Source organism: Cupressus sempervirens, chromosome 1 (genome assembly GCF_028749045.1).
Source record: "Cupressus sempervirens isolate cs-2001-9-10 chromosome 1, ASM2874904v1, whole genome shotgun sequence".
Taxonomy (NCBI): domain Eukaryota; kingdom Viridiplantae; phylum Streptophyta; class Pinopsida; order Cupressales; family Cupressaceae; genus Cupressus; species Cupressus sempervirens.
This window is the reverse complement of record NC_143118.1, coordinates 858,715,113-858,742,575: the sequence shown is the minus strand read 5'-3', so window position 1 is coordinate 858,742,575 and position 27,463 is coordinate 858,715,113. Positions and strand designations below refer to the sequence as shown.

General features: G+C 35.9%; 1 protein-coding gene across 3 annotated transcripts in view; it reads right to left on the bottom strand.

Moving 5' to 3' along the window:
* The window catches only part of LOC149580545 (uridine kinase-like protein 3), a 124,979-nt gene that overhangs the window by 68,325 nt on the left and 29,191 nt on the right, over positions 1–27,463 (bottom strand). For all 3 annotated transcript variants that reach the window (XM_089791796.1, XM_089791811.1, XM_089791804.1), the window contains exons 5-6: positions 5,122–5,237; positions 4,119–4,215 (exon numbers count right to left, since the gene is read on the bottom strand). In XM_089791796.1, the coding sequence (XP_089647922.1) occupies positions 4,119–4,215; positions 5,122–5,237 (213 nt within the window). The remainder of the gene's footprint in view (positions 1–4,118; positions 4,216–5,121; positions 5,238–27,463) is intronic.

Genomic DNA, 27,463 nt, shown 5'->3' with positions numbered 1-27,463 from the left:
ATAGGAAACATTCCTATCTAGACTGAAAGACGGACTATAGATGGACTATAGACAAGTAGTTGACCATTATAGAAAGTATAAGATATTATCTTAATAAGAATAATGGTGAATAATCTAGATAGGCAGACAAATTGAATGGGTCAAACTTCAAACAAGTTTACACTAAACCAAAGACATTCAAATGTTTGTGACTAATCATCACATGTCACAAGCCATATTCGCGACCTTCTCCAATTTGGAGTTGTTGAAGTTAATGTACGATTTTTAAAAAAATTTAGTTTTAAAACATTTGTAGTTGATATATGATGTGTGATTTTTTAGGCCATGTTAGGCTGCCAAAACATGATTTGCATCTCGCACAATCGTCTTAAGATGACTTGTGAAGATGCAAGAGGCCTTAAATAGTTGAATGTTATAGTCATCAATAGATTGTGGAGTGTATGGAGGTAATCAAACATAAAAAGAACCCAAAAAGGTAAAAACGTGGATCCTTGATGATGAGTGGTGGGGTCAAGCTGAATATGTTTTAAGGTTCACCAAGCCCATCATGGACATTACTAGGTATACTGATATTGATCACTCACTTTTGGGTAAAACTTATGATGGCGTGGACACCATAGCAGGGAACGTAAGAACAATAAAAGAGGCCAAGGATCATGACATGATGGACGCAGGTTTCAAATTTGTGAAAAGATTTATTGTTGATCATTGGAACAAAATGGCCACCCCTTTACATCTCTCAACATATGCTTTGTTGCCAAGGATTTATAGCGAAGAGATGCTTGCATTGCCAAGGAGGGTGGCAGAATATAGCAATGCAGAGGTTTCTACTGGCTACAAGGCTGCATTTAAAAAGATATATCAATATATCATAATGATGAAACTCAATTATTGATTTGACCAGGTTTGGCCAATCCAAATATAATGATACTGCCACTCTTCATGCCAAATTTAGGATCAACATAGATGAGTGGTGGTATGTATATGGACGAGGCTTCATTTTCTTGCAGCCTCTTGCAATTAAAATTTTCTCCCAAGTACGCATCATTTTTTTCATTTTTTCATTTTTCATTTGATCATGATGCTCACATTAGAATAGTTTTATTTTATAACTTACATTTTAACACAATAAGTTTTGATTATTGATCAGTGAACTATAAAATTAAATACTAAATGTTGTATGCAAACAACAGGTTGCAAGTTGTTCTCCAAATAAGCAGAACTGGAATGCATATACCTTCATCCACTCAGTCAAGTGCTATCTTTCAGGTGCAAACAAATAGAAATTTTGCTTGCATGTGCCAATTTAGATGCTACAGTTGCACAACTTGCCCAAGTCTTTGTAGATGAACATGAGGCAGCTTTTGCATATGACACAGACATAGCTAGTGCAATTGGCAATCTAATGGATTATGATTCCAGTGAAGTTGAACCAACTGTTGACCTTCATGCCTCTAATGAAGATGGATATGGCTTGGAATATTAAATATGGTTTGTAATTTGAATTTTTTTGCGTAATGGCATTTTAAGACTTGAATATTATCATATTTGCAAATTATGAATATTATTTATGAGGTATTTTACTTATAACTTTATTGGCATTGATTGTTTTATGAGTATCACTCTTCTATTTGTATTTATAAATTATAAGTATACTTTGATTATGTATCAATGTCTGTATTTGTAATTTGAATTTTTTTGCGTAATGGCATTTTAAGACTTGAATATTATCATATTTGCAAATTATGAATATTATTTATGAGGTATTTTACTTATAACTTTATTGGCATTGATTGTTTTATGAGTATCACTCTTCTATTTGTATTTATAAATTATAAGTATACTTTGATTATGTATCAATGTCTGTATATATGTATGGAAAAACACAAAATCCCATACCCAACGAAGATAAAAATTGTTGTACACACAGACCTAAACCCCATTGCTCTACAAACATCAACAAATTAGTTATTTAATATAATATATACGCCAAGAAAGACCAAATTGAGCCAACATTAAATCAAATTTGTCTTCCTCGATATCCCAGCACACTTTCAAAGGCAGAAATTCAAGCAAAGAATGCTATCAGCGAGTTGATATAAGCAGATTCATTTTTTTTGCATTTATGATTACTGTGAAATTTTGAATTGTTTTGACCATCATTACTTCTGTCTTTGAGTGCACTGACCAGGAACAAACCTGAAGTTGGGGGAAAATCACCACAATTTTGATTATATGGCATGAATAATTGATAACAACAAACCTTTTTACCCAGCTTTAATAACAGACAAAAAACTATGATTCAGAACACTAATGTGGCCAAGCAAGAATTATGTCTGATAGCTTCTAAGAAAGGAAAGAACAAAGGGAGGAGAATGAGTTGAAGTCTCTAGCTTCTGCCCTCTCCTAATGGAAAGTTGTGCTACTACCAATTTATGATTGTCACAAACCCCGAAGACTGCAGACTGAAGTACACAGCAATAATGATAATTATAAATCAAGCTTGTCCTAAAACTCTCAAGGTGAAATGGTTGCAAAATCTTAAAAAATTCTAGAACATTATTTATCTCATTCCTTGGCAAAAGACAAATTTAAAAACAACGTAGCTACATATTGTTCAAACTTAAAATAATAAATTATATATTAAGGAGAAGCCAAACATATTGATCATGGAAAGATTCTTCTGCACATACTTCTCAATTTCTAGCCTGTACTTCTCAAAGGCATTCAGTGGGGAAAAAGGGAAAGTGTAGAAGCAACAATTATTGTGAACAAAAGCATCTTACGTCTAGCTGTATTAAAAAATGATGCTTAGGAAAATGCCAAAACAAATAGTTGGAACAACGCAGATCCTAAGTTGCTGATTCGGGTTCAAGGACGGATTCAGGTTCGTGGTTTCGGGTTTAAAAAAATTTCCCATTTGGGTTCGTGAGTATATATATATATATATATATATATATATATATATATATATATATATATATATATATATATATAAACACACAAGAGAAACATGCATAGTTGCAAAACAAAGTCATTTCACAATATGAATAATTGTTGCTTGATCATTGATCAATGCCAAACGTCAACGATAAACATTAAATACTTGCTCATTAATCGATCTTCATGATTGTAAAGAAAATTATTCATTGAATTACTAAATTGCAAAACATAGACTAGTTCATCAAATAATAAAGTTTGAAACATCATGATAGATGACAAGTGTTTAGTAGTTTATCAATAATCATCGTATCAAATGCCCTTCAAGGGTCGAATGGATCATCATAAAATGAGGGATCAATGGCTTCATCCCCAACTGCAACTATATCTAGATCCTCATCATTGGAACCCAAACTGGTTCCACTAGTCCCATATGCTGTTATATCATCCTCCTCCTCCTCAACGTAAGAGATTAGATGAGTGAAATATCTTTTATTAAGTTCCTTTTAGAGGTACATAAGAAAAAAAACAAAAAAACAGACTCTTTAAAGTTGTTTTAGCCCCAGGTCCTCTTGGGTTCGCTGTGGGTTCGTCTGGATTCGCTCCAACAAGGACCCAGGTGAACCCACAGTCCAAACTAAGGACCCAGCCCGGACCCGCAGCGGACCCGTCCGGACCCATGCAAACCCGGACCCAAATCCGAGCAACAAGGGACTAATCCGGCAACTTAGCACAGATCTAATTAAGATCAAGCACCCGAAACAGCAAAGACATTATTGTTTATTAGTGAAAATTTAATGGCATAAATGATAAAATTTAAGACACTACTTTACAACCGACTAAAAACCTCTCTAATTTACAACTGACTGAAAAGCCCAAAGTATACTTTCTGTAATACACATGTAACTCCATTATATTCGATAAGAAAATCCTTACTTGGATTTTTTATTTTTCCAGCTGTTACAGTGTATACGAAACTTTTCATTAAACTTCAAATATAAGTTTGTATTTTTAATACTTTAAAATGTTACCTTTAAAGACAGATTACATCCTTTCAAAGTAAAATTGGTAAGAATATCAATTAATACAAAATTAAGATTGAGGTGCTTGGCATGTTAATGATCAATATGTTCCAACCATCTATTTAAACTAGAAGATATTAAGGGAAAAAATGAAACCTGTGTCAACAAAAATCTTCATGTTCATTAACTCACGGACCCGTGAATCATGGAAAACCAATAATCCCTCTAATATGATAACATCTGATGGATTCACCTGCGAGAAAAACAAAATAAGGCTTGAAATCTGGATATTGGTTCTGGATTTCAACAGAGAAAATACTACAGCATTGATGTTTTCAATATATACTATCAAATGGAACATGCGGGATAAAATATTTTGAACCCGCATCAAAAATAATGCCATTTTAAAAAAAAATCTGTAAAAGTTTGCACTTTGTAATTGAAAATAATATATAAAGAGATAGCTGATACTCCTTACAACACTAGGAAATAAACAGTTGTCTCCTATTTCTGATTTCTTATTCCTATTGTTCTCAATTATCAATCTCGGCTTCCGTCCACGTGGAAAAATTATCATCCTATTTCTGATTTACAATTCCTATTGCCCTCAATTATCAATGTCAGCTTCTGTCCACATGGAAAAACTATCATACTATATCCATAAATTTACTTCAAAGTTCATAGCATCCGTTTCAATGTTGGCCATCATAACAGAGAGGTCTTCATCTTGTAGATTACATCCATACAAATCAAATTCTTGATTGCTATGCCTAAACCTCATTCCCAACTCACCTCCAACCAATATTCCTTCTCCACCATCACAAACAATACCAAGTTTCATCAATTGTCCTTTAGAAATATGTACTTGACTCCTTTATGTATATATTAATCAGCCTTGACTCCATTGGAGTGATGAACTGATGGGATGAAAAGAATCTAAGTTCAGGATCAGAGACTTCCCCTTTCACATGACTATCTCGACTTGGTTGTTTTAAATTATTGTTTAAAACTTGAATTATCAACTACAAGTACATTATTCATTTTGATTGGTTGGAGCTTGGCATTTATTCATTTTGATTGGTTGGAGCTCAGCATATCATAATATTTGCTTCTTCCACTGATAATAAAGTTTTGAAAAGGACAATTAAAATAAGAATACCTTTCGGGTAGGCACACATTTTCGATGAAATTTGAAATCATAGCTAGGAATATCAATTGACTTCCACTGCTTTAACGTCATCATGCAATCAAGTAGCTGCTCTGTGTCAAATGCATCTGAGGACAAAATTCATAAGCCATATAAAAATCTAAATTCATAAAATTTTCCATCAGCTATAAAAGAAATCAGAGATAAACATCTACATAAAAAAATTCAAAGATGTTGAGCATTAATAGGGAAGACTAAACGCAGCTCTTCAAGATTCCCACTATAAATAATATTATAATAATATGACAAATCCCCAACTCTTAGATATAATAAAATTCAATTAACTACAAATAGGATAATACACTTCATTGATGATAATAATTGAAAAACCTGGTCTCTCCAGACTCCAATTCATTTTGCAAAGAAAAGACCTAGTAAGAACCACAGGTTTGTGAATTAGCCGAAGACCACAAAACTTTGTCCTCTAGGCTTTTACAATATTCAACATCTAAAAGGTTCAAGCTATTTCAGATTCTGAACATTTACATGAAGGTCATTGAAGAAAATAAGTCAGGCAGCTTATCCAGAACTATAAGAGTCGAAAAATAACCGTTGTACCTCTTGTTAGAAGTGCTTATAAGACATAGTTCATCGATATTTTTTATTTAGCACTTGATGTATTAACTGAACAAACAATCTTTCTACATCTTGCAATACTGAATTTGTTCATGTTGGTGTAAATGAGGTATTACCCATTTACCTATGCTTGAGGTTCACTTAGGTAGCCATCATAATATTTTATTAGATGATTACTTGCATATTTATTTAATAATGTTAGTTGCTGGTAGTTGCACAGTTACTTCTGCATATCAGTTCATTCCTTACCTTTATAAGCAAGGCACAATTGTACATTATTAGTATCTCAATACAATTTCACGTCTGGTAAAAAATGTCTCTCTATGAAGGTGTTATTGCAGGTGGTGATTCTGGCAATGGAGTTCTACTCCAACAGGTCATAGACAAACATGTTGCAAGTACATATGTAAGGTTTCTTAACATCTCAATTGTCATATACTTTAAGACTTTGACCATTGAAAATCATAGGGTTCATTGAAGTTATCATAAATATTGCAGCTCAAGATCTATTCTTCTGAATGTGAAACTAATGCACTTGATCAACTTTAGCGCTTACTCTTAATAAATGTATTTGTACAGATACAGAAAGGCAGCAATTTCCATGAGCAAAGAGAAAATTCCATGAGAAAGCAACATGCATGAATGAGAGAAGAGATATTCATGCAATTATAGATGTGCTACTCTCTCTTCATCAAAAGTAAATGAATAATTTACACATCCAATTATGTTGGTTTCTTGTAACGCATGCATACAAGATGCATATTGGACACTTAAGTTGTGCCTTTTTTCACTAAATTAAGTCTGAATCCACCGTTAACTTACCTTTATACATGAGAGCAATAAAGCCAAGCGGGGAAGATAAGTCCAAGACAACAATAAATCTATTTACACGAGCCTTCACTTGAGCCTATCATTTCCTTCATTAATCAAGTAAATTGTCCCACACATTGTTAGATGTGGAAACTCTTGCCCACAAGTTGCATGGGTCACACACTTGTTATGAGTTCAAAGTGTACCCTTCAGAACCAACAAGTAACTAGTTATCATTGAGTAAACTTGATTTGGATACCCCAGTTGCTTGCTTGTCACAGGGACACTTAAGTTATGACTAGGTTTAACTAGATTCAGTTGTAAGCCCAACATAAACCTCAAATGATAAATCTATCAATACATGCATGTAAGTGAACTGGGAAGATAATTACAAGATAACGATAAATCTAACAACACAGAGGACTCCACTTCAATCTGTCATTTCCTCCGTCATTTGACTAAATTGAACCAATTGTTTGTCATGGATGTGGCAATTATTGTCCACAAGCTGCAAGGAACACCCATTTGTTTTGTATTGAAAGAGTAAACCTTGCAACCCAATGAGTGATGAGCATGTGAAATGAAGCAATCCATTCAAATATACAAATGTAAGAAACATTTTGTGATAAAAGTCAATGATATTATAATAAGAATGGATCTTGAACACTGGGATGCTGCAAGTATTAATTTCTAACCAGAATCAAACAAATAAAATGTCCAATTCTGGGACTCAAATACCAATCAAGATGTGCACAGTCAAAGGAAAGCAGAGATATGCATAGGTTCAAAGGGTAATCACATGAATAAAAGAAGGAACCTATGTGAGACAAGGAGTGGATGGCAAAGTTTTATCACAATACTCAGCTAGAAATCTATTCACAATACCTTGAAAGCTCAATGATTCTCTTGATACTGCATGGTTGGCACATCATATAGAACAATTTATAAATAGTACCTTACTAGATAACAATAGCTGCCTCAATTCTCACAAACATAGACCAAACTATTGTTGATGATTCTAGTTACAACAGGAGGCATTAAACAATGGGAATGATGCTTGTGAAAGTGTTATTCCAAGAGATGTATAATCATTAAAACTTGTGGGAAATTAGACAAGTCAAAAAATTGAAACATAACTGAAATTCAATAAAAAGAAGGGCCAAAATGTGAGATTATGGGAAAAAGACTTAAAACCATTACATAGTTACTTGTTGTGGAACTCTGATAGCTGGCTTTCTTTTTTGTACTAAAATGGGAATCTTGTCGATGTGAGTTTTGTTCCACCACCTTACAAACTCAAATACTCAATGTTACAGGAGAAACATCAAACGCTCAATCCTCTCTTGAATAAGGTCACTACTCATGCTAAGCTTACAAAGTTAGATCATGAAATGACTTTTAGGTTTCTTCAATTGTGGATACTTGCTTTTTGAAAAAATGATTTTTTGGGATCACTAAGGGGACTTACGCTACTCATTCAATGGATATCAACTTATTACTATAGATTTGTCTTCACAATGTGCAATGAAAATATTGTTTTTTTGTTTTTTTCTATTTACAAGTTCTGAAGTTTCAACCTAAGATATTATACTTCTACTTCTAACTATGAATGAGGAAGTATGGATGAAGTATGGATGAACATGGCCTCTGCTAGATGCAATCTTGTAAGTGATTCAACCCACCTAGTGCAAGCTTCTAAAGAATACTCACATAATTTTCAAATCAATATCTCCTCTTCAATCCAATCAATAGATTCAAACTAAAGATTGAACATTAATTGAAGTTAATTGTTTTCACTAGTTAACTATTGGCTATTTTTGCCCCCATTCAGCCCACTAGAGATAACCAATCTGAGAGATTTTTAATGGGTTGGATTCTTTGCAGTGGGTTAACATGTCAAGATTTGCTGTTAACATTTCACCGAGTAACTCGATTTTCTATCTCAATGTGTTCTTTCACCATGTAGCTCGATTTTTTGGTTTGAGATTCTCGGTGAATTGTTCCTGCTAAGGTTTACCAAGTGACTCGGTAGTGGCAGAAGGTTAACCTTCATGTCTGTTGTCCTGCATTTTGTCATCACAATATGTTGGTAACAGCACAAAACTTTCCCAAGCTAGTTTCGTGTTTCTCTAAGCTTGAATTTGATATTTAATTGTTTAATGTTGATCGATTGATCCATTTCAATTCATATATCAGATCATTTTACTGAAGGCCTTCGTCGAGTCTTTTTCGTTTTGCTTTCTGTCAAGCCTTTGCTTGATTTTTGAAGCCCTCATAGTCCGTTCTTTGCTTTTGAGTTTGCATTTGCTTGTTTTTAGTCCTTTGGTTTTGCTCATGTCATGCCCTTCGTTTTTCCCTTCAATTCAATCTAACTTAGAGGTTAATCGAAGTTGTCAATTAAGAGTTATGCCCATTTTAGTGCCTCAAAAGTGGACATTTTAGGTGCAACAGCACAAATTAAAAAAATGATGTTATATTTTTAATTTGACATTCACTTTTTGAAAAATATAACTTATATTCACTTTTTGTTATGTTTTTTAGTTACTTTAACTTTAAATTTTTAACTTAAAGTGACTATAGTGCACTTTATGTTATAATTTTAAGTTGAGTTACTTTTTAATTTTTCTCTTGAGTAACTATATAACTATATAGTTTCATTTTAATTTTTGGTTTAAAAATCAAATGTTTATTTAAATGTTAATTTAAAATGATGTTTATATATTATATTTCATAATATGATAGATAAATATTGTTTATGACCCATTTTGTAACATTTTTATAATTTTAAGTGAATTAAATGACTTAAAATTTTCATAAGTAGACATTTTATATACAATAACATATAAAATCCATCAAAAGTGGACTTTTTACATGTCACTGCATATAAAGTTTACTTTAGTGGACCTTTTTGATGTTATGGCATGAAAAGTGAAGTTTTTATGTTCAAACATCTAAAAGGTGAGTTGCATTTTAAAATATGTTTCCTCTTCCAAAAGGTCCAATTTTACCTATAAGCATGTTTTAAAATATGTAATGGCACTCAAAAAGTGCGATTTTGAAGAGGTGCATATTTTAAAATGTGTATACAACCCAAAAAGGTCTGATTTTAACTTGTTGCATATTTTAAAACATGCTATGCACCCAAAAAGGTCCGATTTTGATCAAAAGCATGTTTTAAAATGTGTTGTGCTCTCCAAAAAATCTGAAATTGAAAGAATGTATGCATTTGCTCTACAAGAACCCAATTTTGCTCATTGTGAGAGATTTACTTGGTGGATTTGCATGAAATCTTCTCCATTGAAGGCGTTTTTACTTGGCAATGAGTTTCCTTGCATTAAGAATGGGTTTAACATGCTGAAAATTGTTTTTGGGAGCTCAATCCTAGGGTACGTTTTTCAAGAAAACTCCAAATACCTTCATTATTTATCAATGTTTTTGCATGAGGATAAATCGATTTGGTCTTATTTGGTGATTACATTGCATATTATTAAACATTTTGGTGTTTAAACACCAAATCGATTTGCTCATGCTCCTTGGTGAAACACATTTTTCACCAAAAATGTCCCATGAGTTTCCATATGCAAAATGTTGGATCTTGGAGTATTTTTAGGGCACGTTTTGGCATCTTCTAACAAGAACTCCTTGTTTGCTGCCCTCTCCCATTCGAATTTGCAAAGTTGGAAAAAGTATTACTATTTTTTAAGAATTTTTCAACATGGGAGCATCTTTTTCCTTCATTTTTGGCACTTAATCTTCATGTAAGTAGACTTCTTCTTTCTTGCTATTTAATTTGTGGTTATCTGTTGATTTTAAGCACATAATTGCTTGATGATTGCCACTTGTTAAAATCTATGCCATGGAAAGTGCATTTTTCCTTTAAATATGAAGTTTTTATTCATCTTCATGTTTTTGGTTCTTTCCCAAGTCCCAATTTCGAATTTGAGTTTTGAAGTGCATTGCATCTTGGCATGTTTGAGTCATTTTCCAAAGGTACGTTGTTTCTTTTGTATTTTGTCTTTTGTGCTTGCTTGCCAGTTTTCTCCACTTGGAGAAATTACAAGTTCTTTCCCAAGAACTTGTTTTTGCTTCATTACATCCGAAAGCATCATCATATTCCACATTCTATTTCCATATCACAAAACTTCATCTCTCACTCAACGAAATGCGATTACATGTTTTTCATCCCATTCGCCATCCGCATATGCATGTAATCCCATTTTCACCCATCTCACTTTTTGTTTCCATTCGCATGACATGGCCACGCGAAATGTCTTACGTGTAATTGCATCAAAAAAGTCCCATTTTGATTAAAAGTCACATTTTGAAAAGTCAAAAAGATGTCATTTTCACCTCCCATGTACTTTGACTTCTTTTCACCAAAAGTGACTATAAAACTCATTATATCACTTCCATTTTCCATTTCCATCCCTTCATATGCATTTACATTTCCACATCTTTCCATGCTTTCCATCTTAACCTTCATTCGCACATACATGTAAAATGTATTCTTCACCTGCATTCACATCTCATTTCACCCTCCACCTACCATTACATGTTGCATTACATGTACTCTTTTTTCATGCAATAATGCCTTGAAAATGCTAAGTCATTTTGAAATCAGCAATTTTCATTTACACGCATTCCCATGCGTTTCACCTTCACACATTTTTATTCCATTTCATCTTCCATTTTCTCGCTTTCATACCTTTTCATTCCACATTCCGCTCATTTCATTTTGCTTTTTGTTTCATTGCATATGCATATGCTTTCTCTTTGAAATCATTTTGACGAATTTGTGAAGTCTCCAATCCATTTTCAAATCTTCACTGTTGATCCGGAATTCACTTGTATGGAGATTCCTTCTAATGATGTATTTATGTTTTGGGATGCTTGTGTTGCAGCCCAAGCACAAGATATGTCCTCACCATCCAAATCCAAAAGCAAAATGAAATATCAATAAGATAAAGAATTAGCTCATGCAGCTCCTTCAATCATCGATTTTGGATAACATGTTGGACACAAAGATTGGTCATGTGTATGTAGCTAACTTTCTACAAAGAGTTAAAGCTCCGACTAGTCATGAAATGAAGCGCATTAGGAGAAGCAACATTCACTTGGTATCTACGTTTCCTATGGCGGCTATAGAACCTGACTTCATTTATGGATGTGCACGGCATTTTACTCCCAAGACGAAGACTATCAAAGATGCTAACGGCAAGGTTATCATTAGCCTTGATCCTGAGGTTATAGAACAAATCTTCAAAGTTCTGCATAAATCAGAATGTGTTGATTTGACTAAAGGATCATCATTGGCCTGTTGGAATGAGCAAAAAGGTAATTATTAGAAATATGTTAACCTTTACTGGTTAGACAATAAAAGAAGCAATTTTTCCAGATGGCCAAAGACTGTTCATCAGTCAAATTTCAAGCAAGAGTATAAGGATCTCATCATCCTTCTCAGTCAGATTTGTGGCCTTAAAGATTCTACTGATTTTGAGCCATGGATGTATAAGTTCATGTTTCAAATTATGGAGAATTAAGAACACATCTTTTGGGCAGAACTTATCAGTACTGCACTCTGTCAGCAGATATGTAATGTGGGAACATTAGTACCCTTCTACATGAATTCTTATCTAGTTTACGTCGCTGCTACCATGGGATCTTTCTCTGGTCTTTCTACCAAAGGAGATCGTTTACAAGTTCCTATTTCGGATTACTATGACCAAATCACTTGGGCGAATAGTAAATTTCACTACAAAAGAATCCAAGATGCCTTCTTCGGACATTTCCAGTGCTTGTTTGATAAGCAGTTGTCTATCAAAAGAGTATCTGATGCAACATGGGAGATGGTGAACTAATATGGCTGTATTTTTCTTCAGTTTCCCACTTTCACATACTTGAGAGTTGGATATTTCAAAGAAGAGCCGTATACCTTACCTAGGTATGCTACAGAACGAATCATCCTGATGGAGCTAGCTAGACAGCTCATCAATGTGCAAAGTGATCAACATGATTCACATAGGCCTGGTTTTGGCATTACCTCGGCTAAGCCTTTGGCTATTGGCAATTATTCAATCATTTTTGTGCCTAAAGCAAAGAACATGGAAGCAAAGTTGCAGTTGATTACCTTGAAGAAGTTCAAGGCCAAATTTGATTTTGATTATCGAGAGATGAATTCTCAAATGAAAAGAGCCTACACTCATGTTCATCGCATCGAAGACATTTGGATAGATATGAGGACAGAACTTGACATTATGAAGATGGATTACTGCAGATTAACCTTGCAGCAGATAATTGATCTTAACATGTTGGAAATCCCTTCAGATTTTCAAGTTGAAGATGATGGCGACATCCTTGATCCAGAGTTTCATCAAGCCAACTTTGATAAGAAGTGTCGTTTTCCTATCCAATGGCAACAAAAGGAAGGTACATTTATCATGGACAGATTTCAATCCATCTTAGTAAATACCAACAAATGGTTGAAAAGTGAAGGCCTTAAAAGAGTAAATCCTAAGATGGGTTTGGATTGTAGAAGTTTTGGTCCTCCTGGCAAGAAATCACAACTGGAGATTATAGGAAAAGATGGTGCCTCATCTTTTGATGCCAAGGGTTCTCTCAAATTCAAATTGAAGGGCGGAAAAGGAACTAAATCATCTCAAGTTCCTGAACCAATTCAAGAATCAGTGGAAGAATCAAAAGAAGAATTGGAAACAGAATCTAACAAAGGAGATTCAGAGGAAGAAGGGGAAATCATGATCATATCTCCTTCAAAGCCTACACAAGCCTGTACGTCTTCTATACATGAAGAGCCCTTTTTGCATGAGGTTGATAATGATGTGGATTCATTTTCCATTGTTTTCACTCCTTCCATTCCAGTCTCGGAAGTTAATATCATGGCTCTTCCTATTTCTTCTGCTGCTGCTCGCGTCCCCGCACATGAACAATATGATCACTTAGCAAGTGGGTTTGAAGATTTTTCAACTCTTACTAGTGGTCAAGTTTTCCAACTTGATACATCTTTGACAGGATTTGAGTTTTTCATGACGAAATCTTCTCAACATGTTCCTATGCCTTCAATTGTACAAACTGAATCTTGCTCAGTCACTACAGATATACAATCTGGATCAATGCCAATGGTCTCCGCTATGCCTGCTTCTTCGGATGAAAGTTTCAGCCTGCCTGCATGGTTGAGTAAAATAACAACAAAGAGAAGGAAAATTGTTGTTCCTCCTGACAATCTTCCTGTTAAGAAGACTAAATCCAAATCTTTGAAAAATAAAATTGTTTCCAGAATTTTGGTTGATTCTAATAAAACCAAATTTGTTGAGGTTGTTGAGCCTTTGGTAGATAAACCTATTGAGGAACTTCCTCGTTCTGACTACAAGTTTACTAAGGTTGAAATTGGAAAGCAATCACATTTGAGTTGCTTGCAAGATGCATTGGATAATGTATCAAAAAGCAATCATGAGCTTTGGGAAAAAAAGAATCAGTTGAAACAGGAGGTCTCTCGTTTGAATGAAGTTATCCAGAAACAATCTTCACAGAGTGTTGTTGTTATGTCTCAAATGTCTAAAGAGAGAAGGTTGATTGTATTACAAGGTAATTGGTAAATACTTGCTTATTAATAACAGAGACCGAAAGGTCAATTTATACAAAAGGAAGAGACGATGTTTCCTTAGGAAACGATCATAAAGAATAGAAACATTCTATTCCAGAGAAAGCAAAAAACGAAAGCAAACTAAAGCTAAAGATATTTACAAGATAACCATTAACTAATAATAGACGTCTTATCTATTATTGTAATACCCTCCCTTAATGGTTAATCTATCTAACACACCAAGCTGTCCTCTGAATTTGACAAACTTATCAGGACCAAGAGGCTTGATGAGAATGTCTGCAGTCTGATCTGAGGTAGGAACATACTGCAGATCTATAGTCCCGTCTTCAACCAGCTGTCGTATGTAATGACAATGAACATCCACATGCTTGGTTCGTTCATGGAAGACTGGATTCCGTGCTAACTTGATAACGCCTTCGTTATCAACAAACAGAGTAGTCGGTCCTGCTGGTGACATCTGCATATCCCCAAGCATCCGACGAAGCCAGACAGCTTCACATCCTGCCTTAACAGTCCCTCTATATTCAGCCTCTGTAGAAGAGAGAGAAACTGCCTGCTGCTTCTTGCTCGTCCATGTGACTGCACCGGATCCCAAACTGAACACATCCAGATGTTGACTTTTTATCATCAACAGAGCCTGCCCAATCTGAATCTGTGAACCCACTGAGTTTAGGATTAGAACTCCGAGAATACAGAAGTCCATAATCAGAAGTGCCCTTCACATAACGAAGCACACGCTTTGCTGCCATCCAATGATCAGCCTTAGGAGCTGTCATAAAGCGTGAAATATAGCTGACTGCGAAGCTGATATCAGGCCTAGTAGCAGATAGGTAGATGAGGCTGCCTACTAGTTGCCTATACGTAGTATCATCAACGGAAGGAGAATCAGACTTGGCTGATAACTTGAGACCTTTCTCCATAGGTGTAGATGCAGGTTTGCAATCCTGCATTCGGAATTTGTCTAACAAGGCTCTGGCATATTTGGACTGAGAGATGAATATACCAGAAGACTGTTGCCAAACTTCAACACCTAAGCAATAATGCATGAGCCCAAGGTCAGTCATATCAAAAGACTGGCATAAGTGTTGTTTGATTCCTTGAATCAAAGATGTCGAACTACCAGTGATGATCAGATCATCCACATAGATAACCAGAAGGATGATGTCACTGTCAGTAGTCTTGATGTACAGATTTGAGTCTGAAGAACTCCTCTTGAAGCCTTGATCACTGAGGTACATATCAATCTTGATGTACCATGCCCGAGGGGCCTGCTTCAAACCATAGAGAGCTTTTACCAATCTGAGAACCTGATGGTCTTTACCAGCAACCTTGAAACCAGGAGGCTGCGTCATGTAGACCTCTTCATGGAGATCACCATTCAGGAAAGCACTCTTTACGTCCATCTGATGGACCTTCCAGCCAAACTGTGCTGCCATGGCTAAGACTAATCTGATAGTGCTCATCTTTGCAGTAGGAGCAAAGGTCTCCTCATAATCAATGCCCTGACGCTGAGAAAAGCCCTTTGCCACTAAACGAGCTTTGTACTTATCCAAAGTACCATCTGATTTGTATTTGATTTTGTAGACCCATTTGCAGCTAATGGGTTTCTTCCCTGGGGAAAGATCAGAAAGGACCCAAGTGTTGTTCTTCAGCAGGCTCTGGTGTTCAGATTGCATGGCCTGTTCCCACTCTGGAATTCCTTTAGCCTCGGAATATGTTTGAGGTTCAAACACACTGTGAATGTTGGCCATAAGAGCAAAGTTAACAGAATCTATAGTTTTGCTCTTTTTCCGAGTAGTTCTCCCATCAATGAGCTCATCATCATGAAGATCAGCAAGTGTCTTAGCCCACCACTTAGGCCGGAGAGGAGAATGACCAACAGTAGTACTAGGAGATGCTTGATCAGCAGGATCCTGATCAGAAGAATCTGGATCAAACTTAGGTGAAGCATCTTCAAAACGAGGTGATCCTGCAGGAGAAGCCGGAGGTGACTGTACAGGTATCACTGGCAGGACTGGAGCTGTAGGAGCTACTGGAGCCCTCCCATCAGGTGGACCTAATGGAAGCCGAACTCCCAAATCATGAACCTGCATAGGCTGGTCTGCTGGATCAGGAACAGGAGAAACAGGCATGAATGGTCCTCGCTGCTCATCAAAGACTACATCGCGGCTATATATGAGACGAGATGTCTCAACATCAATAAGGCGGTAGGCTTTGTGAAGACTGCTATATCCAGCAAGCATCAGTTTCTGACTCTTGGCATCCAACTTGGTGCGTGAAGCATCAGGGATCCAAACAAAAGCAAGAGAGCCAAAAACCTTCAGGTGACTGATTCTGGGCTTGCGACCTGACCAGGCCTCTTCCAGAGTTTTACCTTTGACCGCCACTGTGGGTGACTGGTTCAACAGATAAACTGCAGTGTTAACTGCTTCTGCCCAAAAACGCTTCGGAACATGTCTGTGTTCGAGCATGGAACGAGCCATCTCGGTGATTGTCCTGTTCCGACGTTCAACTACACTATTCTGTTGTGGCGTGTGGGGTGTGGTGAACTGGCGTTGGATGCCATGTGTATCCAAGAAGCTGGAGAAAACATTAGAACAAAATTCCCCCCCATTGTTTGATCTAAGAGTAATAATAGATTTCCCAGACTCTTTTTCAACTAAGGGTTTAAACTTCTGAAATACAATAAATGCATCGGATTTCTTTTTAAGGAAATACACCCACATTTTTCTACTGAAATCATCTAAAAACAACAGAAAATACTTGTACCCAAGAACAGAAGGAGTGGCCATAGGGCCGCAGATATCAGCATGAACAAGCTAAAGTACTTGAGAAGCTCGCCAAGAATCGCCACTGGGGAAAGGTGTGCGATGTTGCTTCCCAGCCTGACATGCGTCACAAACTCCAAGGTGTTGGGTTTGAATCTCTGGCAAACCAAGAACAAGCTCATCCCGAGCAAGTTGTGAGAGATAATGCACATTTAAGTGCCCATATCACTGATGCCAAAGTGAGCTGATGGAAGATCGCCGAGCAGCCAAAGCTAAGTCCTGAGAATCACCAGAATCAGTAAGTCTAAAAAGACCATGATCCTCAAGACCAACTGCAATAGTAGACTTAGTCGCCCAATCAGTGATGGTGCACTGATGTGAACTGAAGGTGACTGCCAAGTGTGGAGAATGTCGCAGCAACTGACTGACCGAGAGTAGATTTAGTTCCATCCCTGGAACGTAGTACACATCAAGGAATATGAGCTTCCTCCCAACAGACTGAGACGGCTAAGAGCATTAAGATTTGATACAGAAACATGCAGATTTTCACCCCAAAAACGCGAGTCTTCAAAAAATGGCCACAATTTCCACGCGATTTGTAGACCCGTAATTCGGGAATTTCTCCAAGCAGAAAAACCCTAGGTGGGTTTTCGAGAAATTAGCTGAAATAATTTTGAAAAAATTTAAACAAATAATTTCAAGAAGAAATTATAAATTTTTCCGAAAAAATTTAAGTATTTAGCTCTGATACCATATTACAAGGTAATTGGTAAATACTTGCTTATTAATAACAGAGACCGAAAGGTCAATTTATACAAAAGGAAGAGACGATGTTTCCTTAGGAAACGATCGTAAAGAATAGAAACATTCTATTCCAGAGAAAGCAAAAAGCAAAAGCAAACTAAAGCTAAAGATATTTACAAGATAACCATTAACTAATAATAGACGTCTTATCTATTATTGTAATAGATTGAAGCCGCCAATTCTTGGATACAAGAAATCATTTTTGAAGGAGTTCAAGCCATCACAAAGACATTTTCAGTTCTTAGGCGTGTTAAAGAGATGAATAAAATGGAGCAAAAATTAATTTCTTCTTTGACTCAAGAAATAGATAACTTGAAGGAAATCCTTGATGATTGGGATGAAATGGTGAAATTCAATTTGGATGCTTTGGTTTCATGTGACATTCTTCCGTCATATGAAATGTTTTTCCGATTTCAAGGGCTCATTGGTTACAAGGAGGAGACATTAAGGACACTGATCACAAAGTTTTAGGTGGCCTTTGGAGATTGTCAAATAGTCAAAACAAGTGTTACTTGTGATTTGGAACAGATGGGATGTCATGTTACTAATGAATCTGGTAATCTTATTGCAACAGAGATAATAAATTCAGAATATACCAACAAGATCAATGCTGATGTAGATTCTAAAGATTTTGGTTCACATACGATGAACAAATTTGTCTTGTATAAATCCTTGACAAAACACTTGTTAGATACTACGGCAACAAGTTCTAAAGTTGTGCAATCAACGTATGAAAATGCAGTAAGAGTTGAAGCCATAGCGAAGACTATGGAAATTGTTGATCTTCCTACAATGTGTGACATCATTGTCAAATTCAAGGCACTGAGAAACAATCTCTAAGATTGTTGTTTTGTTTTTATTTCTTGTTAGTAGTAAAAAATGCATTACATGAAAAAGCATAATTGCATGTAATGCAAGTTACATGAATCTAAAAGGATGTAATGCAAGTTGCATGTGCAGTTGCATGTAACCCTTTATTTTCTTCTGTAGTTAGACTAGGTCAAAGTTGGCTAAGTTGCTCCCACTTTTTCCTCCACCTTTTTCTCAACTCTTGTGCCTATATAAAGGAGTGCCCCCTCATTGTAAAATCATTAGTATCTTTATGCAAGAGAGCTCTGGAGAAATTGTGCCAGCAGAACTTTGTTTGTGTAAGCACTACTTTGAGAGAAAGTGAAAACAAAGGAGCATTTGAGACTTAACTTTGATTAAGTGAGATTGTTATTCATGTGAATTGTAAGCTTTGTCTATAATTCATCCAAGTTGTCTTTGATTCCTGTTATCTTGTGTTATTGGTAATTGTATCTCGTGAATTGAATAGAAAAGAGTTAAGAAGCAATTGAAGCCAGAGCTTTGACCAGGAGCAATTGTGAAAGTGTATAGCTAGAAGCTTTCCCTGTAGATTATATTTTCTTCATAATTCGCATAATAGTTAAGTATTCTTACTTTTAGGAGTCTTTGTGCCCTAATTGTAAAGTTTTTCCATATAGAAGTACGATCGGACTTAGAGTCAAATCGGTACATTTTCAGCTAGCCTTTCAGTTAGTGAAAGTTTATCAGTATCACTGTTTCTAGCTCTTGATAGAAGTGTAGTTAGAGATTCACCCTACCCATTACTCGCTCCACGAGTAAGTGAATTCTTTTTTGAAAGTTAAGAAGAAAGGATATTGGTAACACCCCTTTTACAAAATCTCTCGACTTTTTGCTTACCTTGAGTTGATCCAAGGAACGATGAGAAGGCAGAGTCTTCCCTTTAAGGTAGGAGAGACTCTGTCTCACACATTGTGGCTGGTCATCCTATTTTGCGACTGGATTTTTACCTAAAAATGTTGGTTGCAAAATATCCACCCAACAATGTCAACCCATTTCACTATTTCGCAGGAGTCATTGTTGGCAACCTGTGAAATAGCAAAATCTTTTGCTATATCTTCCACAATTCATTTGGAAATGTGCCAACCACTAGATTTTGAAATTTCTTCATCAATGGTTGTGTTTTAATCATTCATTGTAAGATATTTTGCAGCATTTAGGCCGTCTAGTTTAAATCAAAAGATCTTCATCGACAGTTCCCCTTTTTGGTGCAAGATCATCTTTTCCACGTGGATCAACTCTACAGGTGTACGCAAGTGGGTTCACTTTGTGTTATCTCTTCCCGCATTTTATGACAGTGACGTGATTTGATCTATTGCGGCCACCACACGTTTCCAAGGCCAATTTGTTATTGTTGGGCAACTCTTTGGGGCCTTGTTTGACGACGCCAATGTATTTCCTGTTACAAGATTCAAGAAGAGTTGGCAGATTAACGGATTTCTGGATGATTTATTGATTAACAGAGGAACAAATGTGTTCCTTATAAAGAATTACAAGGACGTTGTTTCTTTTTAGAAACAACGTAGATTGAAGACGGAATTAGAAACAAAACTAGAGACAGGATAGGAAACATTCCTATCTGGATTGAAGAAAAAAAAGACGGGATAGGAAACATTCCTATCTAGACTGAAATACGGACTACAGACAAGTAGTTGACTATTATAGAAAGTATAAGATATTATCTTAATACCCTCCCTTAATGGTCAACGTACGGATGTTGGAACATTCTGTGATAACTGAGACCCTCCCTGGATCTACAGAATGTTGAAACCAAGAAGCTTTGCCAGAAGAGTGCTATGAATCAAAATAAGTTGCAATTACAAAACTTCGTTTTTTTAGAAAAAACGGTAAAACCCAGAATCTCACGCAACCTTGCGTATTACAGACAACTTGAAATGATTTTTGAGGAGAAAATCAACAAACCCAAAATCTCAGAAACAAATTCAGAAGGCGAAAAATGCAGCTTTGCCTTGATCAGGAAGCTCGACAACTTGTGTTGTTGGCTGGGAAGCATTTTGCCTTGCTTGGGCAGCCAAACGTTTTCGACACTCGAATTTCATAAGGCCGAACTTGTGACAGTAATTATACTGTACATTTTGCTTCGTAGAGCCATCCAAGGATTGAGAAAAAGGTTGATGCTGGGAAGGCTGAGAAGACTGATGGTTGCCAATGTTCTGTTGAAAAGATTTTGCAGCAAAGGCTTGCTCAGTGGAGGTGGAACTGGAGCTGCTACCAAACTGTTGTTTCCACCGATCTTGCTGAAGCAGCAGGGTGCAGAGGTCAGTGAACTTTAGATCAACACCAATAGATGTGATGTTGAGAGTCTCGATAAAATGCTCATAGGATTTTGGTAAACTCCGAAGAGTGATTACCACAATATCCTCTTTCTCCACCTTGCGACCGATGGCAAGTAACTGATCACGAATTTCCTGAATCTGATTCAGGTGTGCCTGGAGCGAAGTGTGCTCATCCATGACAATAGAAAACAGAGTGTTTTTCAGAAAGAAGGCTCTGCTCTTGTCGGAAGTCTCATGAAGACCTTTTAGATGTGTCCAGATTTCGGCAGCTGTCTTGTCGGATGGAATCTGAGAAAGCTGGTCATCAGCTACGGATAGTTTGAGAAGCATTACTGCCTCTCGATTATTCAGATCCCATGTATCTTGATCAGGACCCGGAGAAGTCGGACGCTGCGTAACACCCAAAACAAGTTGATCGGTGTTTCGATATTCGAAGATTGCAATGATGCGCTGCTTCCAGGTTCCATAATTGCGACCATTGAATTTGGAATTATGTTCGAGTAGAATATTTGTCAGAGATGCCATGGCACATTTTTCAATGAAAAATTGTGAAAATCCGTGTAGGCACGTTCTTCGAGGGAAAAATACGAAAGACCTAGAAGAATCAGAGAATGACCTAGAAGAGAGCTCGGAAAACCCAAAAGTTATCTGCTGTCGTTTTCTGGATCCGCTGGCTTGAAAATCAAGGCACAAAAATCGAGGCACCCAGAAAAAACGGACGACAACCCAGTTGAGCTCTCAAAAAACCCATCAAAAATTTGCAAACAAAATATTTTTTCGACCCCAAAAATTAGGGTTTCGAAAAAAACGACCCTAGCTGAAAAAAGCTTGAAAAAACTTCAGATTTCTTGATAAAAAATGGCAGATTTTTCTTCAAGGATCGATGTGCATAGACGAATGGGGCTAGAGTGTGCTGAACAAACACAGGCAGACCCGAGTTCGGGAATTTCTCTAGGCCGAAAACCCTAAGCAGGTTTTAGAGAAATTTAACAGAAAAAATTTTGAAAAAATTTAAACAAATAATTTCATGAAGAAATTATAAATTTTTTCGAAAAAATTTAAGTAATAGCTCTCATACCATGTTACAAGATTCAAGAAGAGTTGGCAGATTAACGGATTTCCGGATGATTTATTGATTAACAGAGGAACAAATGTGTTCCTTATAAAGAATTACAAGGACGTTGTTTCTTTTTAGAAACAACGTAGATTGAAGACGGAATTAGAAACAAAACTAGAGACAGGATAGGAAACATTCCTATCTGGACTGAAGAAAAAAAAGATGGGATAGGAAACATTCCTATCTAGACTAAAAGACGGACTACAGACAAGTAGTTGACTATTATAGAAAGTATAAGATATTATCTTAATATCTAGACTGAAAGACGGACTACAGACAAGTAGTTGACTATTATAGAAAGTATAAGATATTATCTTAATATTTCCATGCCTCTTTATTGCTCATAAGGATCAAATCCTCTGGATTTATTCTTTCATTTGTTGGATACATTTATTTGGGTTTTTCCTATCACTTCCATGGGCAAGTTGCATACAGGATCAGATTTCTTTCTGATTTTTCATTTATTGTTTCTCTATAACTTTAACTCCACCATAGTTGCGGTTTGAACTTCAAGTTTCATTTGAGTTATGCTTGAACTCTTTAAAAAGCAATTTTGTACATAATTTCTAGGTTCTTCTCTGTTTGAATTTTCACAACAGCAGTATGCTATGCAAATATATTTCATTAATTAAATATCTTTGTTCTTACCTGTTGTTGCCATTCATTAATTTGTGCATGTTTATTGCCTTGTTTTTGGTGCAGGAGCACCTATGAAGACAAGAATACCAGGAGATCAAAGGTTATAATATGATAAATATAATTTCATTTGTCATTCATGATGTATTAGTAATTTGAGTCAATTGGAAAAATAAGCTAAGGTTGAAAGCCAAAATTGTAAATATTGTCCATTCAGGACCTAAAGTGCTCAAAGGGTCAAAATTGCATACAAAGCCATGAAAAGGATAGAAAGCATTTAAAATATCCTAAAATGGTTATTTGAACATATCTATAGGGTATTTACTAAGTTTGAGGTCATGTTGTAGAATTGTCCTAAAAGTTGTCAAGAAAGTGCAAAATTACAAAGTTGTAACATTGCAAATTCGAAGATGAAAGGTCATAAGGATAGTTGGATGGCTTCTAAATGCCTCAAATTGTATAAATAACATGTATTGGTCATTCCAAAGGATAATGAGAAGAAGGCGAACATTTTGGTACAAGTTTTTCCATTCATTTCTATCTATTTTGATTGATGTTAACTATTTTAATGCTGTTTACAGGCCTTGTATGTCATGTCCCCATTTTGGCTGACATCGTTTAGCGTGCCGGATCAGTCTATCATAGGCTCTCGTAGACTGGTGGTGATGTGGAGAGAGTTGACCAGCAACTATTTGGCAGTATTTTGTCCTTACAGTTGATTAGTGATTTGGGCCTACGTTTGTTATAAAGTAAAGTTACTTTATTCGGGCCTAGTTTTATAATTTGATGTTGAGATGCACTTTTTATTATAAAGTAATATTTTATAAAAGTGCACTTTATTTCATAAGAATATTTGGATGCTTCTAGAATGTTTAAGTGACTTCTAGAGGAAGCTACTAAAAAGTGAATAAATAGACCCTATGGGTCTTGCATTTGATCATCCAGTTTGTATTTTCTCCCTTGACATCAGATTGTGATTCAGTCACAGTCTATTATGGAGCCAAGTGGTTTCAGATAGTCACTAGATCTTTGGGAACGGAGTCTCCCTTGGATTCGCATAACTAAGGGGGTGAGATATCCTCTGAAGGGTTGCACTTTGGAGATAGTATTCAGCTATCTCAAGCTAAGCATCAACTATGGCCAAGGGCCAGCTTTTTGAGCATTTGATTTTCAGGAAGATTTGTTTTGCAAGGAGTTAATTACAAATTCTGAAGTCCTTGTTTGACTCAGCATTTATTAGGAGTATTTCAGTTGAAGAGAGTTTGTAGTTGTTCAAGAAACTTGATATAAGAAGTCGTAGCTACCCAGCTAATTATGGTGCATTTGTTGACTGAGTTCGTCCTATTCTGAGCAAGATATCGGAAGCTTCTTTGTGCACACTAAATAAACATTCATATCGCACCTTAGCAGAATATAATTGCAGGTATTTGGAAGACGCCTGTACTATGTAGAGATTTGGATTTGTACAGGAAGATTTTACCAAAAATCACAGGGGTTTTTGGTAAACAATTTCGCAGGCCATAGTTTGAGTTGTATTGGCCAAAGGGCACAGTCTTGCAGGAGTATCCTATCTGCAATTATTGACTGGAAATCGCAGGTGATTTCCTTTGTATTTTTCGGGCAGGGGGGTTTCAGAAAATTCGGCATTTGCAGAGACATCAAGCAAAAATATTGCAAAACCTGGGAGCAGTATTTATTTCGAAATTAATCCATAGCAGGTTGAAACTTAGCAAGGGTTAGTTTGCTGCATCCCTGAAGTCTGGGCGCTCCAATCTAGGGCAGTTTCGTCACTTTTGCAGGGGAGAAAATATTCAATAAAAATCTCAGGTGTTGCGCCACAATTTTCTGGCATTTTCGTCAGCAAATAAATTCAAAAAAAAAAACCCTGCAACCTAGTCGCAGGTATTTAGGATTTTGGGCGACACAGTTTGGATGAAATTTGTCACCTTTCAGTGGAGGAAAAAAATTTAAAAAGTGTAGAGCCTTTGCTGACCTGTACGGCCCAGCAGACACACCCAGTTTTCATAGGCATTTCTTCCAGACAAAATTCATGCTTCAGAATTTCCATCCAAGGGTTGATAGAGTAGACCACTTACAGTTTGGAGTTTGAATCAAAAATTCAGGTTCTTTATTGTCTTGTGTTCCTTAATGATTACTTGTCCAGTTGGTTATAAATTTTCAGTATTATCCTACGCATGTGACAAACCCTAAACTAGTTAAGTTTGAGTGTTGAAACATTGAGATAGTTGTTGAGAAATATTCAATTTGCATTGGCAAAGGACTTAGTTTTTGCATTTGCTATCTCTGTCTGCGAGTTTATGAAATTTTGTAATATTCCATATTTGAGAATTAACAAGTTATTTCCAATATTCAGTATTTTGTTATTTCCGAGTTGTTTCAGCTGCATATATGTTTGTTTGTCAAGTGTTTGTAAAAATAATCAAAGGTTTAGAGGCCTATTTTGTTTGGGGACATTACATTGTATAGATATTTACGGCCTAGAAACCCTATATATTTTATATATTTGGATAGTAGGATGACTTATCTTCCTTCTCTTTTTGATTTGGATTAATTTCATTCAGTTTTGAGGAAGTTATGAGTATTTTAGTGAAAGTGTTTGTTTGCAGATTTGAGGTTCCCTGACAACAATCATGTTGCAGTGTTCGGTACTGACACATATGCGAATAATATTTCATTTCCTTTTTGGTTTGAATCATTTTTATGTAGATTTCTGAAAGTTATGGATCTTTTAGTGAAAATTGGTTTTTCAATATCTTCAATGGAGTTACAAGAAAAGATTTGTATTCATATAATGATTTATGGATTGAAAAATTGAATGGCTTACATATTTGGAAACTAGACTATAAGGGTTTACTATGAAATTGGTTTGGGATTATTTGGTTTTTTTTTTGTAAAAGATATTGGATTCCCTATGCAAAGTTGCATGTATCCTTTCTAGTTTATGATAGTGAAAATGGGTCTCAATGAAGAGACCATAACTTGTAAATGAACAGTTGGATTGATCTCAGCTTTGGATATGTTTTAAAAGGCCTAGTTTGGAAAACATCCACCGAAGAGTTTACAAAAGGTTGTTGGGATTAGAAGTTGTGAATAACACAATTTGGTATAGAAATCAAACTGTATGAATGGAGAAATATTGATAAACTTGTGCTGAAACATGTTTTGTTTTAGTTCATGAGATGCCTCTAAATAATGAAATTATTGAATGGATGTTGAAGGGATCAGAATGGATCATATTGATTTGTTCGTTTTAAATAATGCTTTGCATCAATTTTGAATTTTTTTTTTTCCATTTTCCTATATTTGTATGTTGCATTTAATCTATTGGTAGTTGCTACTTAGTGAAAATCCATCTCCTTTCGGCATCTGATTAGTTATAACCTGCACGCAAGTTCTTGGAAAGTAGATTAGAGTTGAGACTAGTGTATTTTGGGTGTTTCATTGATGTATAATGCAGATATAGGCAGAGGTAGTAACCATGTTTCAATTTGGTGCATCAATCCCCTTTTATTTCACCAATTTATTATCATGCAATCCTTCTCCCTTTTCCTCAGAAGTTTTAGTTTAGGTGCATCTTGATTGTAACGAAACCAACATTCTCCAAAAATTCAACCTCAAAGCGCAAGTCCCACACTTGGAGGTTTTTTCCATGTTACACAACATTGCCTGAGGTAATACGTCAAGCATGGGTGCAAACTTTTGTGTCAACGTTAACCACACAAGGGACACATACAATCAACAAGAGGCTAGTGGACTAGTTTATGTCTAATCAAGCAAGTAAACATCCAGATTTTATTTCATCCAACTAAATTAATTTTAACAGCATGAAATGACATCTACTCCAAGTGAGGGATTGAAGAAACCATGCAACACTTTATAGCAACATTAAGTAATTCACAATGAAGAGCAAAAACTTATCATCAATCACTTTGATAGGCATTATGGCAACAATTTGAGCAAGTCTCTATCTTAGATAACCTACTACTTATCTCTCTTTAGTCTAATCTCATAAGCTTATACAATCTAAACCCCTCACAAATGAGGAGGCCTTGGCCTTTTATAGCTGTTCAATTTAAATGAAGGGCCAAGATCGATTCAAGATCAAGGGCCAAGATTTATTCCTACAAACCCTAATTAGGGTTGTCAAATCCTCAACCCGTTACATAAAGGCACCACGTTGTAGGCCAATAAGAAAATTACAAAGCTTTTGAAAGCCAATGAAAATTGTACACTTGGCCATGTTTTGATTGAATGTGCTTAACTGAAATTTTCTATTTGGTAGACGACATCTAGGCACCACCTCAGCATCTTTATTTTGTATACTTGATCAATAATTTGGTGATGGGAAAATATCTCTAGATACTTAACATTGCCAAGCCTTTCAATTGTAACAACAGTCCCAAATTGCTTCATCTTCTCAAATCTGTTCTATCCTTATTATTTTCTCATTGCTATGACTTAGACTAGCACTTGCATCTTCATCTCCAATTTAACTTTGGCAACTTGATTTGAACCTTCCTTTTCCTTTGGAGTCCTCGAGCTTGAGCTATCTCCGTGTTACATCCACTTTTTGAGAGTATTTCTCTTCAGCTTCTCCTCCATCAATGATCACCTTGCAAAACAAGAGAGAAAAAGAGTATTAATGAGAAGAAATGAACAAAATGAAAGAGATATTAAAGTTTTCATGAAGTGAAATTTCCTTTAGATCCTACTCTCTTTAATTGCTATCAAAACTTCACATCTCTTTGCAATCTCTCCAAATTTTGATTTTTATTGATAA